Source organism: Pseudoliparis swirei, chromosome 17 (assembly GCF_029220125.1).
Source record: "Pseudoliparis swirei isolate HS2019 ecotype Mariana Trench chromosome 17, NWPU_hadal_v1, whole genome shotgun sequence".
NCBI lineage: Eukaryota > Metazoa > Chordata > Actinopteri > Perciformes > Liparidae > Pseudoliparis > Pseudoliparis swirei.
The window spans coordinates 14,349,720-14,366,956 of NC_079404.1; the positions used below are offsets into that span (position 1 = coordinate 14,349,720).

Sequence of the window (17,237 nt, forward strand, 5' to 3'; positions counted from 1 at the left end):
TGTGTGTGTGTGTTCTGTACCGTTCTCAGTAGTTCAATTTAAACAACAAATACAGTCGCAAATGTGTTTCATTCTTCCTTATGTTGAAATAGACATTCACAGCCTGACTCCAAAGCAGGCGGATGCTGTTGTGATTAATATTACATCCCACTGTGTATTCCCCCATCTTAAGTGGAATAAGTACGGACTCATTCACTCATACCCTAACACGCACACACACACACACACACACACACACACACACACACACACACACACACACACACACACACAGTCAGCAGTACAGTTGGTGCAGGTTACTCGGGGCGACGGCCTGGAGAGTTGTGCAGCAGTAGAACTGAGCTGTGATTGGCTAAGAGGGCAGAAATGAACAGGACGTCCCAGGTGTGTGTGTGTGTGTGTGTGTGTGTGTGTGTGTGTGTGTGTGTGTGTGTGTGTGTGTGTGTGTGTGTGTGTGTGTGTGTGTGTGTGTGTGTGTGTGTGTGTGTGTGTGTGTGTGTGTGTGTGTGTGTGTGTGTGTGTGTGTGTGTGACAGAGCGACAGAGATGCTCTGAATGCCATCATAACAGCACTTAGTGTGTGTTTGTGTACGTAGGAATGTGTTTGTTTAACTGAGTGTTTGCTTGACTGAGTGTGTGTTTGTTTGTTGGTTACCGACTGTGTCGTAATAGTCTGTCCCTACTTAACCTCAACAAGGTCTGGGGCCAACTGGGTTATATAAAGCCTGCTGCTCGCTCGGCTTCACCAGCCAGAAGTGCGTGTGTGTGTGTTGCCAGAGGGGAGAAGTGAGACAAATATGTTTAATGAAATTGTGTGTGCAAAAGACGAAAGAGTTATCCGATTCCCATTGTTATCAAATCTTTATTCTTGTCACATGACATTACAATAGCAGTGTCTGTACAGTTTTGGGTTGTAGTTGAACAAAGTACATCGTTACCATAACAACCCTCATCAAATCATCTCACTTTTCAAGACAACGCTCCAGTGCGTCGCTTCAGAAGCTGTTAACACGTATTCACACGCGTCCATTACTCTGCAACCTTTTTGTCCTGCAAGAATCTAAAATTCCTGCGGGGAAAGACAAACGCCGACCCGGCGGCTCAAATGTCGTGACTCACCGCTGCGTTCCCGACTCTGAATCACGAGCTCGTGTATCTGCCGCGGGACCGTCTCGGCAGCGCTTCCATTATTCACCGAGGACGCTGTCCCACCGGCTTGTCGTCCCAAACAGATACACATTCCCTAATTACAACTGAGCTGGACGATGTTTCAGTAATGTGAATAACCTCCATAACACCCCCCCACACCACACACACACACACACACACACACACACACACACACACACACACACACACACACATTCACAAGTATTCCCTTTTTCCTCCTCTCCATCTCTTCACTGTTGTTGTTTTTTTAAGTCCGGCCCACGGCGAGCATGTGACTCTCTGAATGACATGTTTGACATTAATTATGTGTTGACATTCATGTCACGTTTTTTGCTGTTGTTTTTTTAAACGTGATCTAATGAGAAACACCTTGTGGCGACCATCCTCTCAACGCTCGACGCCACGATTAATTTTTTTAACGGTTTTTAATTTTTTAAAATTGTTATCTATCCAAAATGTTCAGTTTCTCTTCACAAAAGACGAGAACATATTATTTTTGGTGAACCTGTTGATGTTTTCTCATTTCTATCAATATCAACGGATTAATGAACTAATAGGTGCTCATAAGTCGAGTTGGAACGTTGGCCGCTTATTTGAGTCTCTTCTGGTCAATTAGCAAAGTTTATAATTTCAGTATAAAATTAAACTGTTTTAATCCCACCTGTGCTCTGAGGTTGTGTGCAGTGCTGAAATGAGTCTGTGTAATTAATAAATATATCATTTGGTCACATTACAACAACAAAAAACTCATATTTATGAGTAAAACAAACGGTTAAGAGTACCTGAAATCGACAGTAAACAGGATGTACTATAATTGCATAACATAAACTACATATTGTGTATGATACAAAGTATACGGCGGTCCAATCAGCCGGTCCACATCGGGTCTGAAGACCTGATGCAGACAAACAAAACAACGATGATCACGTCAACCACGGTTGAAGTCACCTAAAGTCCATTATTACGGTGTGATCGGGTTAAAGGTCTAATCCCTGGGACAAACATAAACACACGGAGGCTGCAGCTTGGAGGAGGAGGATGAGGAGGAGGAGGAGGAGGTCAAATAATAAGTTTTATTGGAGAACCTCTTAGTTATCAGTTCATTAGATGAACTATGTCACCTTTATATCCTTCATGGAGGGAGGAGTCATTGTGCTGTTGTATTTGGTTATTTTACAAACATTTTAATAATAACCGCCACATTTCCTGTCAGCTTCCTCTCATTGGTCGTTAAGTACACATCCATAACGTGGTCCTCCAGGCACATATGAAATCCATCTGCTTCTTTCTCTGTTATAACAGTGAACTGAAGTTAAAGAATGTTTTCTCACTCTGAAGGACTCTGATCTTTAAGTCTTTTTGGCGATGCTCATTTGTTAATTTTTCCAAGATAAATGTGTGTTGAATTTTTGCTGATCTCAAATCAACATTGTCCCACTTGACAGATTACTTTTTTAAAATGTTGATATTTCTTACCGTTTCTATTGTATTTGCCTTTTCCTCGACGCGCGAGACCATTTGGAGCAGATTGAGTGGAAAAATCTGTAGGCGATCATGTGCACTAATACTATGTGTGTGTGTGTGTGTGTGTGTGTGTGTGTATATACAGTTTGTGCGGCGTCATCCCAGGTCTGAGCAGTGTGCTGCTGCCTCGTATGAACCCGTTTGTCCTGATCAACATGGCGGGAGCTCTGTCGCTCTGCATCACCTACATGCTCATAGAAATCAAGTAAGAACTCTCTCTGTCTCTCTCTCTCTGTCTCTCTCTCTTTATCTCTGTCTGTCTCTCTCTGTCTCTGTCTCTCTCGCTTTATCTCTGTCTGTCTCTCTCTGTCTCTGTCTCTCTCTCTTTATCTCTGTCTGTCTCTGTCTCTCTCTTTGTCTCTGTTTCTCTCTCTCTGTCTGTCTCTGTCCCTCTATCTGTCTCTAGTAAGACTTAAAGATCTTATGTAAAAAATAAAATAAAAATCTTTACAAAGTATATTTTAAATCATATTCATATAGTATATATATTGTTTTCTATATATCGTGTGTGTGTGTGTGTGCTCAGTAATTACAATGCGGTGGACACGGCGTCAGCGATCGCCATCGCGCTCATGACCTTCGGCACCATGTATCCCATGAGCGTCTACAGCGGCAAGGTGCTGCTGCAGGTGAGGAGCACGGCCATTCCCAGACACTATATTCACAGCTCCTCATGGGGAGGCGGGGTTTAAACCTCTCGTTAACCTTCTCATTCGCAGACGACGCCGTCAAACGTCATCGGCCAGCTGGACAAACTGCTCAGAGAGGTGAGAGGATTGATTTATTGAAGATCAATAAATCTACTTTAGTGCCTTTTTATGTGAAGACATTTTCGAAACTTTTTTGATGAGTAGTTGAATAAAATAAAAAAAGAGGAATATGAATCTCATCCTTTGTTAGACTTTACATTCTCCACACAGGATTGGACACCAAATGTGATTCAAATTAAAGATTATTTTGACAGCGTGTTATGTCATGAACATATTGATTGTGATTGCTTAATTTCGCCTTTTCGTGGACCAATCAGGTGTCGACTCTGGAAGGAGTGCTGGAGGTCCGAAACGAACACTTTTGGACTGTCGGCTTCGGATCACTGGTAAGTTTTCAGCCAAAGAACAAAAGACACAACAAGAAAATTAAGCAATGTTTTCATGCTAGATATTTGTGAACAAGGTCTTTCTAATTTACTGGAATTATTAATTAACTTTATTCAAAGAAATATACATTTGTGTATATATATATATATATACATGTATTGAATAATAAATTAGAAAGACCTTGTTGCTCTAAATGACCTGCAGTTGTGAGCGTGAATGGTTAAATGGCCTTCTCTCTCCATCCTCTCTCCCTCATTCATTCTCCGCTCTCCTATTAGCTTTGTTGGCCCCGGTATTTTGTTTCTAGATCTCTCTCCCCCCCCCCCACCACCCTCCCACTTTTGAAATGACGATTTGCAGAGTTTTGTTCACCCAGACGAAAAGAAGTCATTCATGTAGAGATCTTTCTCTTTCCTTTTCTCTCTCTCGCTCCAGTTTTCTGGGGGAGGGAACACTGTTGTTGTTGTTGTTGTTGTCTCTGTCGAGTTGTAGTCGTTTGTGTTGTGCGTTGTTGTTGCGACGACAAACAAGCCCAGCTGGCTTTCTGGGCAACACAAACACACATACACACACATGCCCACACACACACACACACACACACACACATACACACTTTCGCCCTGTACATGCAGCTCACGCATACACCAAAGTCAATCAACACACTTTGTTCTAAGAATCGAATGCAAATTATTGTAGCATCGGGATATACGAGTGTGTATGTGTATGTATGTGTGTGTGTGTGTATGTGTGTTGCCAGAGATGGCGCAATGTCCTCTGTTTACATCAAGCCTGATGCTGCGTTTATTGTTGTTTTGTATTTTTGTTATTGATGCTGCTCATGTTGTTGTTGTTGTTGTGACTGATGTTGCTGCAGTTACACATCTGTTTTTTGTTGGCCCACTGCTCACAGGGCTGCTGTCCAAACTTGTGTGTGTGTGTGCGTGTGCGCGTGTGCGTGTGTTCTCTGTCTTTTTGGAGGTCGGTATATTAACACAAGAACGTTAGAGAAATTAGCAGGCAGGGTTTTAAGGTCAGATTAATGAGTTAGAGGCTGAATGTTGAGGTGAGCCGCGCTGCGTTCAAAGTCATGGTGATTATTATGTAACCAGCTGTGTTAAAAAAATATATTTAAAAAAACCTGTTGATGTGATTTTTTAAAAATTTATATAAAAATTATTTATTTAAACTCAAATGTTCCTGATGTTGCGCTTTGAATTCTTTCTTAATTCTACATGTAGCCTTTCGGGAGTTACCTGTAGCTCTTTATTTCAGAAACAATAATATTAATACTTCTTAAGCGAATATTTGTTGCGTCATCAAAGCTATTACTCAAATGTGATTGATTACATGTAATTATTTCTGCCACATAGTGACACAGAGCTGCTTCTATTTAAATCAATCAATCCGCCTCCACAAGCTGCGTAACAATGCAGTGATGGTGTGATACACAGGTGAACGCCACTCAATACTGTCCCTGAATGCATCGCTATATCTAGTGATCCATACAGTTACTGGACTACTTTAACGGATTGATCAACAGCTAAAACTTATATTCTTAAATACTTAATTAAAAATCCAAACATTTCCTCCAAACTCCTGAAAATCAATCATAGTTTTATTTAGTGTGCACAAGATGATAATTATATTATATTTCCTGGTTAAATAAATAAAATAAATAAAATAAAAATATAGTAAGAGATATAAAATAGAATAATCTGTGAATAAGAGAATATGTCTTTAAACTGAAAATCCACCTGGAAGGACTTTATTTCCATTTTCTTTAACTTTTCAGTTTGAGTAAATAACTTTGTAACTATTGCTTTGATGGTACTAACATATTTCTCTCTCTCTCTCCCCCCCCCCCCCCCCCCCAGGCCGGCTCTGCACACGTTCGTATCCGCCGGGACGCCAACGAGCAGCTGGTTCTGGCTCACGTCACCAACCGGCTGCTGCCGCTCGTCTCCACGCTGGCCGTCCAGATCTTTAAAGACGACTGGACCAGACCCCTCCTCACCGGAACCCTCTCCTCCTCCTCCTCCGCCACCTCCTCTGCTCCCACCCTGGGTCCTGAAGGCTACGCCACCTCCTCCGTGCCTCCTCCGCTCCTGACCTCCGGAGGGGAGATGGATCCGCTGACCTCCACGCCCTCCAAACCCAGCAGCCCCCCGCCGGAGTTCGCCTTCAACACGCCGGGGAGGAACGCGCAGCCGGTGGTCCTCCCCAACCCGGGACACCACACCCACAGGCCCTACGGAGGCCTGGGACTCGCCTACGGGGCGCCCCCCTACGCGGGGATGCTGAGCCAGGGCGTGGCGCGGCCCGATGGCGGGCCCGGACTCGGCGCAGGGTTTGGACTGCCTTCCTCTCACAGCTACAGAACTTCCTTCGGAGGGCCGACGGCGCCGCCCCGGTTCGGGACCGGCAACCCTCTGGCCTCACAGTCGCAGTACAGACAATACCGACCCTGATTTTTTTTCGCCGCGTTGGAACTCTGCTTGAGACGCTTTCATTCCCGATGGAGGTCAAGTTGGTCCACACCTCGGTTCAGATGTTCACACCTGATGAGATTTATATGGAGGCTGCAGCATTTACTCCCAAGGGTGGCAACAAGATGGTAACTTTAGATTTAAGTCTTGTAGTGTTAGCCTCGCCCCTGACTCGAGAAGAGGGGCGGCGAGTATGTTGTGGTATTTATTTTGGGGACCAAAAAGGATGACTGATCTGGTATGTTTGAGTCTGGGGTTTTTTTTACATTTTTTTTTATTATCAGGAAACGTCCTCAACGCGAGGCCGACGGCCGCTTATCTTCTTAACGCTGAGAGGAAAGTTTTTGGGGCGACATCGTCAAACAGCATTTCTGGTGGAAGTTAATAAAGTGTTGAATCAAATAAAAATTCAGTTTTTTATATTTTTTATAAATAAGGCATTTAAAGGACACTCAAATCTAAAGTGATTGACAGGAGGTCAGAGGTCACAGCACTCTGCTGACAGGCTAAAAAAGTAACATGAACACTAGAGTCTCATCTTGAAGAATAGTGTAATATCACTTAGAAAACTCAAAATAAAATCAAACAATGTTGATTTTTCTTTGACATTATTTTTTTTAAACAACTTATAATACGATATCTACATATACAATGTACATATATAATTATAATATATATATTTATATAATTATAATATATATGTATGTATTTAATTATACATATTATATATTATATATAAAAAATGGCTCATAAGAGCATTTTATTTTCTCTTTTCTGCTGAATAAAAGATAAATTATCCTTAAATCTGCAGTCTGAAAGTTACACGAAAATATTGTTTTGTATGTTTGTTTTCTGAGATGGATCTTGGTGCTTTTTAGTTGTCAAGTCATGAAAATCACAGATTGTTTACAGTAAATGTTACTGTGTTGAGTTTTCTAAATGTAACATTTTAATCTTAATTTGTTAGCTGTAGATTTTTTCGACATTTTTAACTAGTATTAATGTGTTTGTTTAAACAGAAAAAATTGCAAATGTTCATTTAAAGAGGAATTTAAGTCTAAATGTGGTAAAAAAACCTAACAAATTCTGGTCCATTTAGACTTTATGGAGCGTTCAGAGTAGATCTCTCACTGATAAATGAAGTTAAATTAGAAAGAGGAAGATATTGAAAGACGCTGCCTCATCATTCTGTACAAACCAGTATTGATATTGAAGAGCCTGCAGTCGCCTCTCCGCAATCCATTTTCTTCTCCACTGATCTGCATTGGTGTGTGAGTCTCTGCTCCTGCAGCATCTCCTTGCTCCCTGAAGGCATCATGGGAAAGCTCTCCACCTCAGCGTATGCTGGCGTGACCTTCCGACCTCACGGCCTCTCTTCCCGTCTCCGTTGGCCGAGCTGATGAGCCGGTGAGTATCAACTCTGTTTCAGAATGAGCCTGTTGAATGCGGGGAACTAGCTGAGTTATTTCCTGTTTCCTGTGCAAAATACCTGCAGATATTGACATTTTACACTCATGTCAACTGTTAACGCTTCTGCTGAAAACGATGCTCGTGGTTCAACGAGATTGCGTAAATATTCCTGCTAAACACCCTAGAAGGATTCTCAGTACATTACACAACAGGCCAATGGATGCATGCTATACATATATTCCCTTCCCTGCCTTTTAATACAATAATAGCACACATATAATCTCATATAATGACACAGTAAATTTCCTGTAAAAGAGGATTAAAATGATGCCGTTTCAAGATTCTCTACTTTTCGGAGGAATTTTTCTCAGGAAGTACATCTTTTGCATATGAAAGAAAACACTTTTTTAATTATAATAAATGAAATTTTCTGATAATATCGCTTCTCTTTTTTGTCTTTTTTTTGGCAAACAGATCAAATATGATCTTAAAAACTCACTCTGAAGCTCTATAAAGTGGCTTCACCAAAGCGTGAAGCGGGAAGGAATCGTCCCTGGCGAGTTTACATTCGACGCCTCTTTATTGGGACGATGCGCACAAAAACACACCAACAACGTTCTGCCTGTCGCTTTTATTTCCAGCTACGCGCTACTCCGCTTGCATAATGACGTATGACACACTTTAGCCGCTTTTTTGCCGTGTCTGGTCATTATTTTGTCCTCCGCGATCACGTTAGCATCTCGCCCGCCGCCCTCAGATCCTCATCGGCCCAGAACACATTCAAATGAACGGGGAGGGGGAATGTGAGGCTGAGGTAGGGAGACAGCTTTAAGTCCAGCAGAGTCGCTACGTGTTAGGGAGGGGGGGCAATAGTCTCCTGACCCCCGTTACTGAAGGACCCGTCCGGTCCACGAAAACTCTTAATAGGCCAAGTTCCCCGTTTCTTCCGGCCCAGCACTCATCGATCACTGGTTTCGTTTAAAAGAAGAAGACGAGGCGCGTTGAAGCGCTCTGTTTTCCCAGGAGTTTAGTCGGCTAACTAGCGCGATGCTCAAAGCTGTCGACACATCGTCCGGATGCTCGGCTGTGGATGAACACTCGGACTCCTTTCGACCGAGAGGGATGAACGCCGCCCTGCGAAGTCGCCTCGTTACAACATTGTGTGTCGAATGCACTTTTTTCTCTTCATAAAACATTTGCCAACATTGGGGTGAATGCTTATTTAATCTTATTTATATCTGTGTTTTCTTTGCGGGAAAAAAAACCTTGAACCCGGACTTGACACAAAGCGCCATCGTCTGTTGGCCAATCAGACGCATTCCTGCTCCATTTGTAACCCGCATGAAGTATTTCCCGCCATCGTTGACCTCAAAAGACGATGGATGAATGATAAATGAGTTTATTTATTTCGATCAGCAAAATATACAACCACGAGGAATAAAAAAGAAGAAGAAAGATACGTGGCTGACCGAAAGGTTCAGGCTGAAGCTATCTAGCTTATAAATGCCCTATAATCTATAATTGCTTAAAAACTTGTTCCGAAGAGCCTAATATATAAAACAAAAACAACAAGCAAAAAAACAAAACAGAAAGTCAAGCATTTTTCCCCATAATCCGTTACTTCTTTATCAATACGTCAAGTCTATACATTTCAGAGTCATGTTTTGAAACTTCTTTTAAATTGCACCAGATTTTTACTTTCTTTGATGTCATCAGTTAAATTATTCCACTGCTTCACCCCACAGACAGACATGCTCCAAATCCCTCACCCTGAACACAGGATCCCCCCAGGGTTGCGTCCTCAGCCCCCTACTGTACACACATGACTGTGTGGCCAGGTTCAGCTCCAACACCATCATCAAGTTTGCGGATGACACAGTGGTGGTGGGCCTGATCTCCGACAACGACGAGAAGGCCTACCTGGAGGAAGTTGCTGATCTGTCACTCTGGTGCCAGGACAACAGCCTCATCATGAATGTCACCAAAACTAAGGAGCTGATTGTGGACTTTAGGAGGGTACACAAACAGAGGCGTACTCACACACTGGGGGGGACGGAGACTACTGGAGAGTGGGGTGCGGGGTACATATGTGGTCCACATCACATCACTCGAGGATGACATGGAACACAGACACTCTGGTGAGAAAGGCAAGGCAGCGCACCACCTCAGGCAGCTCTGGTTTGGCAACTGCTCCGCTCAGGACAGGAACAGCCTGAGAAGAGCAACTGCTCGCTCAGGACAGGGAAGGTCCTCCTCCCCACACCCTGCAGGACTTGTACACCAGGAGGTGCAGAACCAGAGCCGGCAGGATCATGAAGGATCCTCACCACAACAGACTGTTTCAGCTGCTGCGGTCAGGCAGGCGCCTCCGTAGTCACGCTGCAAGAACAGAGAGACTGATTTCCTCAGGCCATCAGGATTGTGAACTCCGACCTCACCAGGACCCCACATAGACCCACACACTGCTCTTAGGCACACACACACACACACACACACACACACACACACACACACTTACTGTAAATATTGTGTTGTTTTTATTGTAAATAGTGTGTTTGTGTTGCTTACATTCCTGCTGAGCATTGCCACTTTCATTTCACTGCACACCCTGTGTGTGTATGTGACAAATAAAACATCTTGAATCTTGAATCTTGAATCTTCAGAGTTGTGTGAGCAATTGGTTATTTCAAATTCCATCTCCCTCTTATGTCAGACTCCAAACTTCCCGGAGTTGTAAAATCAGGTCTCTGAGGATCATCGACTCCTCGTCGGTATTTCACGTATTTTTTACCGAGTCGTGCATTTCTAACCCTCGTTTACGGCCATTAACGCATTTTTAGTCTCATTAAATGTAGACGGCTACTTTTTAAATGATGCAAATGTGCATCGCTCATATTTCCCTCAACACACACACACACCCTCCCCAACCACCAGCTTCCCTCGTCTGAAGAATTTAATTTCCTCTTCCAAAAGAGGATAATCCGTCCTCTGTTTTTTTGTTTCCGTGGCTTTTGGACAAACAATCAAAGCAGTGCTTTGCCCTCGGAGCTTATAGCGTTGGCTTCTGCTCCCTGAGCGTTGACTGAGCCTCTGGAAAGGTCCCCGAGCATTTAGAAGTTCAGAGCCGTGGTTGTTTGTGTGCTGAAAATCCCCCAAAATGAACGAAATCTGCGCCGCCTCTCAGGCTCTTTAGGTCAGACCGACACAGCCGGATCCCTCTGCTGAGGTCGGGGTCGACTCTGCATGTGTGGTTTTTGTAATTTTTTGGGGTGAATATTTTACATTTTGTATTTGTGTGTTTGTTTCAAGTCTCTCGGGCGAAGATGCAGCATGTGATTAGTGTGGAATCGTAGTACAATTTAAAATGTAAGATATGCATCCTGGTGAGTGAGCAGGTGGAGCCAGTGTAGTATACATATAGTGCCAGTAAGTATAATATCCATAGGGTTGTACATTTAAAAAGTGACATCCGAGTCGGTCTGATTGATGATTAATTAAATCCCAGCATGCAAAGGTATGCATTTATTTATTCATCATAGTGCAGAACCATATCATACATTTACTGAACAATGGTGGTTTTAAAGTGGGTCCAATGACGAGTAGACATGTACTTATTGATTTATGGATGTTATTTTATTTTTATTTTAATCTTTTATTACTGCTCTAATGTGCGCCCGCTGCTGTGACCCTGCAATTTCCCTACTGTGGGACTAATAAAGGATTATCTAATCTAATCTATTTTATTTCCCCTCCCATTGCAGCTCTAATGAAACTAGTGGAACTTCACCTTAATCCTACATCATATAAATATTAAAACAAATGTTTGACAAGGTGGGAGATATGATTAACATGTTTTTGTATAATCCGGTAATGAAATCCCCCCCCCCCCCTCTTTTTCAACTTGCAGAAAGCCACTTTGGAGAGTGGATATCAGGACTCCTTTGGCCTGGAGGTTTATTTATTTATTTAATTATTTACCCACCTTACATGTACAACATCTTCGGAAAGATCCAAAGTGTGAGCAGCAGAGACGTGCGTCGCCTCCGCCCGGAGGAAATAGAAGTGAATGTGTCGAGTGACACCCTCAATGTTGCATCTGTTCAAAAACACCTCCACCCGGAATAAGTATTTTTAATGATCTACACCTGCCAAGTCCATCTGTGTACAAAATCCTGGAAGCAGCTCCGGACTGCCTCGTTTTTTTTTCAAGCAGCACCAGTTGCCGCCCTCCTCCCCCTCCATCTCCATCTTCCATCTTCCTCCCTCGCTCTTATCTGTTTTGACTCGACCTGTCAGCCTCCTCAAAACAACACGTGAGGCCCGGCGGCGAGCTGCTGAAGAGACGCGGGTTCTTCCAGGATCCTCTGGTCTGGTGTCGTGCGTCCGGTGCAATAGTTCCCATCTTTGAGCCACACTTTGCTTTTCTAAATAAAATTGTCTCTTTGGCGTGACAGTCGGACGACGAAGCCGACGGGCAGAGCATATGGAGAAGCAGGAATTATATGGATGCTATGAATACATTGAGAAAAAAAACGAGTCATATACAATGCACGTGAAGAAACAATTACTTTAAAAGAGAAATACTTATAAATGTAGTCATCACAAAAAAAAGTTGAATGTGTACTGTAATATATTATAAATTTTAGACCCATATACAGTATGTCTCATTGTAACTAATATTCCCACTGACATGTTACTACGATACTAATAATGATAGTAAAAGCAGATGTATCATTAAGATGATTTACCAGCCAGTTATGAGTAGAGGGGGGTCAGTGAAGATATGTTTACAGCGACCTGCAGGTCAGATCAGACCTCACACTTCAATATAGAGACTAATCCAACAGACACAGACACACACACACACGCACAGTCCTGCAGGAACATTAAAGTCCACAACATAATCCACAGAGTTCAAATGGAGTCAGAGTTGTAATCATGGAGATGGTGTGTGTTTGTGTTTCTAGCATCCTACCAACACACACACACACACTCCCTCTAAGTCCCAGTTTCTTTGTTCACATTGTCTTCCTTGTGCTTCTCGCTCTGCTGGACTAGAGAGACAATCGGTCAAGTTTAGTTTAACAACAGGTGGAAAGCAACATGGAAAGTTCATTTATCAAAGTACAACTTATATTTTTTAGTTTTTCTATTTCATAAAACGTTATGCTCAACTTCTCAGAGGGAAAATCACATGTAATTTGTCTGATGCTTGCAGATGACACACTAGTTCTCTCTCATTCACATTTCTAGTCACTGATTATGGAATTAAGTGCTGGTTTAAATGCCTGTTCCACATAGTTCAGATTAAATAAACTATGTATGAATATAAATGAATATAACGGGTCAAAGGTCACAGACAGGGACAAACATTGGACTCAGAGGAGGAGGAGGTGCAGTGTTCCTGCTGCAGCAGCAGGGCGGCGCCATCGAGCTGAACCTGAACTTGGCTGAGTTTGACGTTGATACTGTTTGACGTGTCGCCGCCTCCTCGCTCACCCACAGTCAAACACAGAGTGCTTCACTCCCATTAACAATGCTGTGTGTGTGTGTGTGTGTGTGTGTGTGTGTGTGTGTGTGTGTGTGTGTGTGTGTGTGTGTGTGTGTGTGTGTGTGTGTGTGTGTGTGTGTGTGTGTGTGTGTGTGTGTGTGTGTGTGTGTGTGTGTGTGTGTGTGTGTGTTGGCATACATCGCTCCAATTAGCACTAGGTGAAGTATCGACTGTGGGTGGATGGGCGCACAGATGGGTTGGTTGGTTTAGCAGGAACACTGAGGGCAGCAGGGTTCGCTGTGTTTCCATACAACAACAAACTGCCACAGGGCCGGGGGGGAGATAGAGAGAGGGGGAGAGGGAACATGTGACCTGAATGTTGCTGGTTTTAAAGGTCGGGCCGCCTGTTGGAGGCAAAATGATAACGATGATACGTGCATAACAGATTGTTTGTCGTAGAGAAAGCAAATATGTAAGTATTATTTTTAAACTAGAGAGAGAGGGAGAGAGAGAGATCAAATAAGATGTTCACCACCGAAGTGCCCCCCCCCCCTCCTCATTTTTGATGCTGATTTTGAGCGACAGGCAGGTCTCCAGGTCACACACACAACACACAAACACAACCGTATCTCATACTTTAAGATGTTTAAGTACAAGTACACTTAAATATTTACTTTTCCCGTCTGATACACACAATAACAAACGTTCCTGTCAAACTTTGACTAAACTGGAATTATTTCAGTGGAATTTTTGTTCATATTTACATTTCTTTCCTGCACAGAAATATTAAACAATATAGCAAATGTATGTATGAAAAGATCAAATTAACGACGCAGTGAACTCTTAGAACTTGTGTAAAACTAGACTTTTCACAAATTTTCCTCCATGTTATAACTCAAAATCACATGAATAAGTAATAACTGATAACTCTGAAGTCTTCTTTGATGTTTCATTCACAAATCACACAGGAAGGCTGATTATTTATGAGACTACTTACTTTCAGATTTGCCTATTTTAGGTGATTAAGAAGATTAAAGCAAACGTAGATTAAGTTATTTCCTATTTTCTCCCCCAAACTTAATTTTCTGGCAAGTTTTAAAACTAGACGATAAGACAAAATATAACGACGAAATAAATTACAAAAATTCTAATAAATACATTACATTTTGAACTTTTTTTCAGTGGCTAGTTAAAAAGTTCATCCGGTAGGAAAATCCTGAATATTGCTCTGTTTTTTTTACAATTATTTGAAAAATAGAATATTGTCAAATGACTTGATCATATATCATAATAAAGTAATTCCTCTCAGACTCCTAAAAAAATACAATTATTCAAACATAAGGAAACAAATTCAAGTAATATTTAAAAAAAATATGTTTACGGTTTAAAAGCTACACAATTTTTGAGTTGCTGGACCAGCAGGAGGGAGGGGAGTCACGGGGGAACCAGAACCAGAACCAGGTCTGAGTGGAGCATTGAAATGCACTGTGGTGCTCCGGAGCACTACCCCGTTTGTCCACAAGGAGCGCCAACATCAACATTAAAGTTCCTTGTTGTAACTTTGAGTAAACGTATGTGAGTGTAATCAAGAAAATGTCCCCAAAGCATTCAAATTAAAACCTCTTCATAATATATATCTGCTGTTGCTGTTGAAGTATTATATATTTTATTTTAAGATTATTATAATTCATCCATTAATAATATAAAAGCCAGATTTTTACAGTTGGATGTAAACAAAATAGTCAATTGATTAATGGACTAATCGTTTCAACTCTACTTAGAAACTGCTGGGTAGTTTGTTTATATTTGAATACAAAACATTTAACAGTTCAGTACCCCTGGATTTGGACATGTTTTATTTATATTGAAGGTTCCGATTAATAGGTCTTGACTAAAATACTGGAGGAGGGATATCACACTAGTGTGTGTGTGTGTGTGTGTGTTTTAAGTCATCACCTCTCTATTGGAGTTCAGAGATTAACTTCACAATGACCCTCCGAGTTTGACCAGTGAGGTTTTTAAGTATGTATGGATGTCCTTATTATACCGTGTGTGTGTGTGTGTGTTTAAATTTAATATGCATTATACTGCATAACGTCAATGGATAACCACTCAGCGACACAACGCATGTCACTAAAGGGTCACTGCGTGGTTTAGTTGTGTTCAGGGACTCACAAAGAGATTAAAAACACTATAATCAAAATTAAAGCAACAGAGGTCCAGATGTCCTGACTTTTAATGTTGAGCGCACAGAAATCTAAAACCACTGTATTCGACATTTCCTATAACTCAACTTTCACCTTGTAACACAGACACCTAGAGATATTCCAGGTGTTTGTTTAAAGGCGGGGCACGACTCATTACCAAAGTAAAACTTGAGATGTAAAATCGAGTGCCCGTTTAAAAAATAGGAACGCAATAACCAGTAACACGTATTGCTCAATATCAACCAGTTGACACAACAGGGCTGGAATTATTGATAATTTCCATTCAAGGTTATTTTACGCTACAATAACTGACTAACCTCTACTGCAAGATTCAGTCACATGGCGGCGCTTACTTTATCTCAATCTTACTAATAGGCAGTAATATAAAATGTATGTTTTAATGCTTTAAAGTCTTCTTCTTTGAAAGGACTTGAAGTTAATCACATGACATGAGCTGAAAGCCAGGTTCACTTCCTCTTCTCATGGACATGTGACACCGAGGAGGTCGCCAACTGGACCTTAACTAATTGTTCAATATATAGGCGAAAGCTTCCAAAAAGATATATGAATATATATTTTGGGGTAATTTAACTTTTTATTTTCATCATTATAACTAACGGAGACCAACAATATGCAAATCTGGAGAAAAAAAGTTGTGTGCGTGCATCGAATCTTTTGGTCTGTAACTGATGTCCATTGAACCACTTGAGACATTTTAAAGAAGAAATGCTGAATTTATATTTTGCAATTAAAGACTATTCTATCACATTTATTTGGATTTTTTGATTAAAAAGGATGCAGATGATGACTAAATGAAAATGATTGATATTGAATCGAATCAGGTGATGATTTGATATACATGAATATCAAATATGTCCATTATTTGAGCATTTTTAAGTCATAAAAACACATGTGTATTGTGTTTAAATAATAATGCATGCGATAGATAGTTGTTCGGCTCATAAAAATGGCCCATTACGCTCTTCCAGATGAGCACTAAACCAAATATATTCAGTTTACAATCAAACTGTAAAGAAACGCCTGAAATCTTTACATTATAGAGGCTAAAAACAGCATTTAATTATTAATTGAATGTACATGAATCTTTGTTTATGGACTGATCTATGAGTGTAAATGTTGGTGTGAATAATTCAGTCTGGGCTCCATCAGAGGGCAGTAGAGTTCCTAGTGGACTGTCTGCTGGTCTGAAGGTCCAGAAAGTGCCCAGCATCCTCTCTGCTCGCCCCTCAGACAAATTGTATTACTATCAATAACGCAACAAATGTTCAAAAGTCCCCCCACCCCCTCCCAAAAAAGCGAAACAGGGAAATGAAAACATGAAATCCATCTTGAGGTCGTAGAGAAAAACAGTTTTCGTTTATAACGAGATTATAGAAGCTGCTGCCGTCGAATCAACATATATGTATGTGTTTTATTGCTTTAGCCTCCACCGGGAGGTCACACACACACACACACACATACCTTGTGTTAATCTCAGCTGTCGCGGTGACCCTGTAGAATTGGATGGTGTTTATGTTCCTGGATTACACGTGTAGAGTTGATCGGCCATACGCGCTCCCAGAATCCTTTGCTGTGTCCCGCAGACGGCTGATAGGTGTCACCAGCGGAGTTTGATTTGTTACATTTTCATATTCAGGTCACATGGCGTAGGCAGATCAGCGTTGCACAGTGGACTTCAAGTCAGTCCACGCTGACATACTTTACTTGTGTATTTTCAGTTTTATGCTATACTCTCTATTTGTACTCCACGACATTGCAGAGGGGAATGCATAGTGTATGTTGTTCAGCTGTTGTTACACTTCCTGTACATACAAAAACACAATGAGTTCATC

General features: G+C 41.6%; 2 protein-coding genes across 4 annotated transcripts in view; both read left to right on the forward strand.

Annotated features, from left to right (window-relative positions):
- Positions 1–6,891, forward strand: part of slc30a6 (solute carrier family 30 member 6) — a 37,405-nt gene extending 30,514 nt beyond the window's left edge. Inside the window, exons 11-15 of one of the 2 annotated variants that reach the window (XM_056435152.1) lie at positions 2,779–2,898; positions 3,220–3,322; positions 3,413–3,460; positions 3,721–3,789; positions 5,665–6,891. In XM_056435152.1, the coding sequence (XP_056291127.1) occupies positions 2,779–2,898; positions 3,220–3,322; positions 3,413–3,460; positions 3,721–3,789; positions 5,665–6,258 (934 nt within the window). In that variant the 3' untranslated portion in view covers positions 6,259–6,891. The remainder of the gene's footprint in view (positions 1–2,778; positions 2,899–3,219; positions 3,323–3,412; positions 3,461–3,720; positions 3,790–5,664) is intronic. The other variant, XM_056435153.1, reaches the window with a different exon arrangement.
- The window catches only part of LOC130206906 (acylphosphatase-2-like), a 159,330-nt gene that overhangs the window by 71,450 nt on the left and 70,643 nt on the right, over positions 1–17,237 (forward strand). The gene's annotated exons all lie outside the window — the stretch shown is intronic.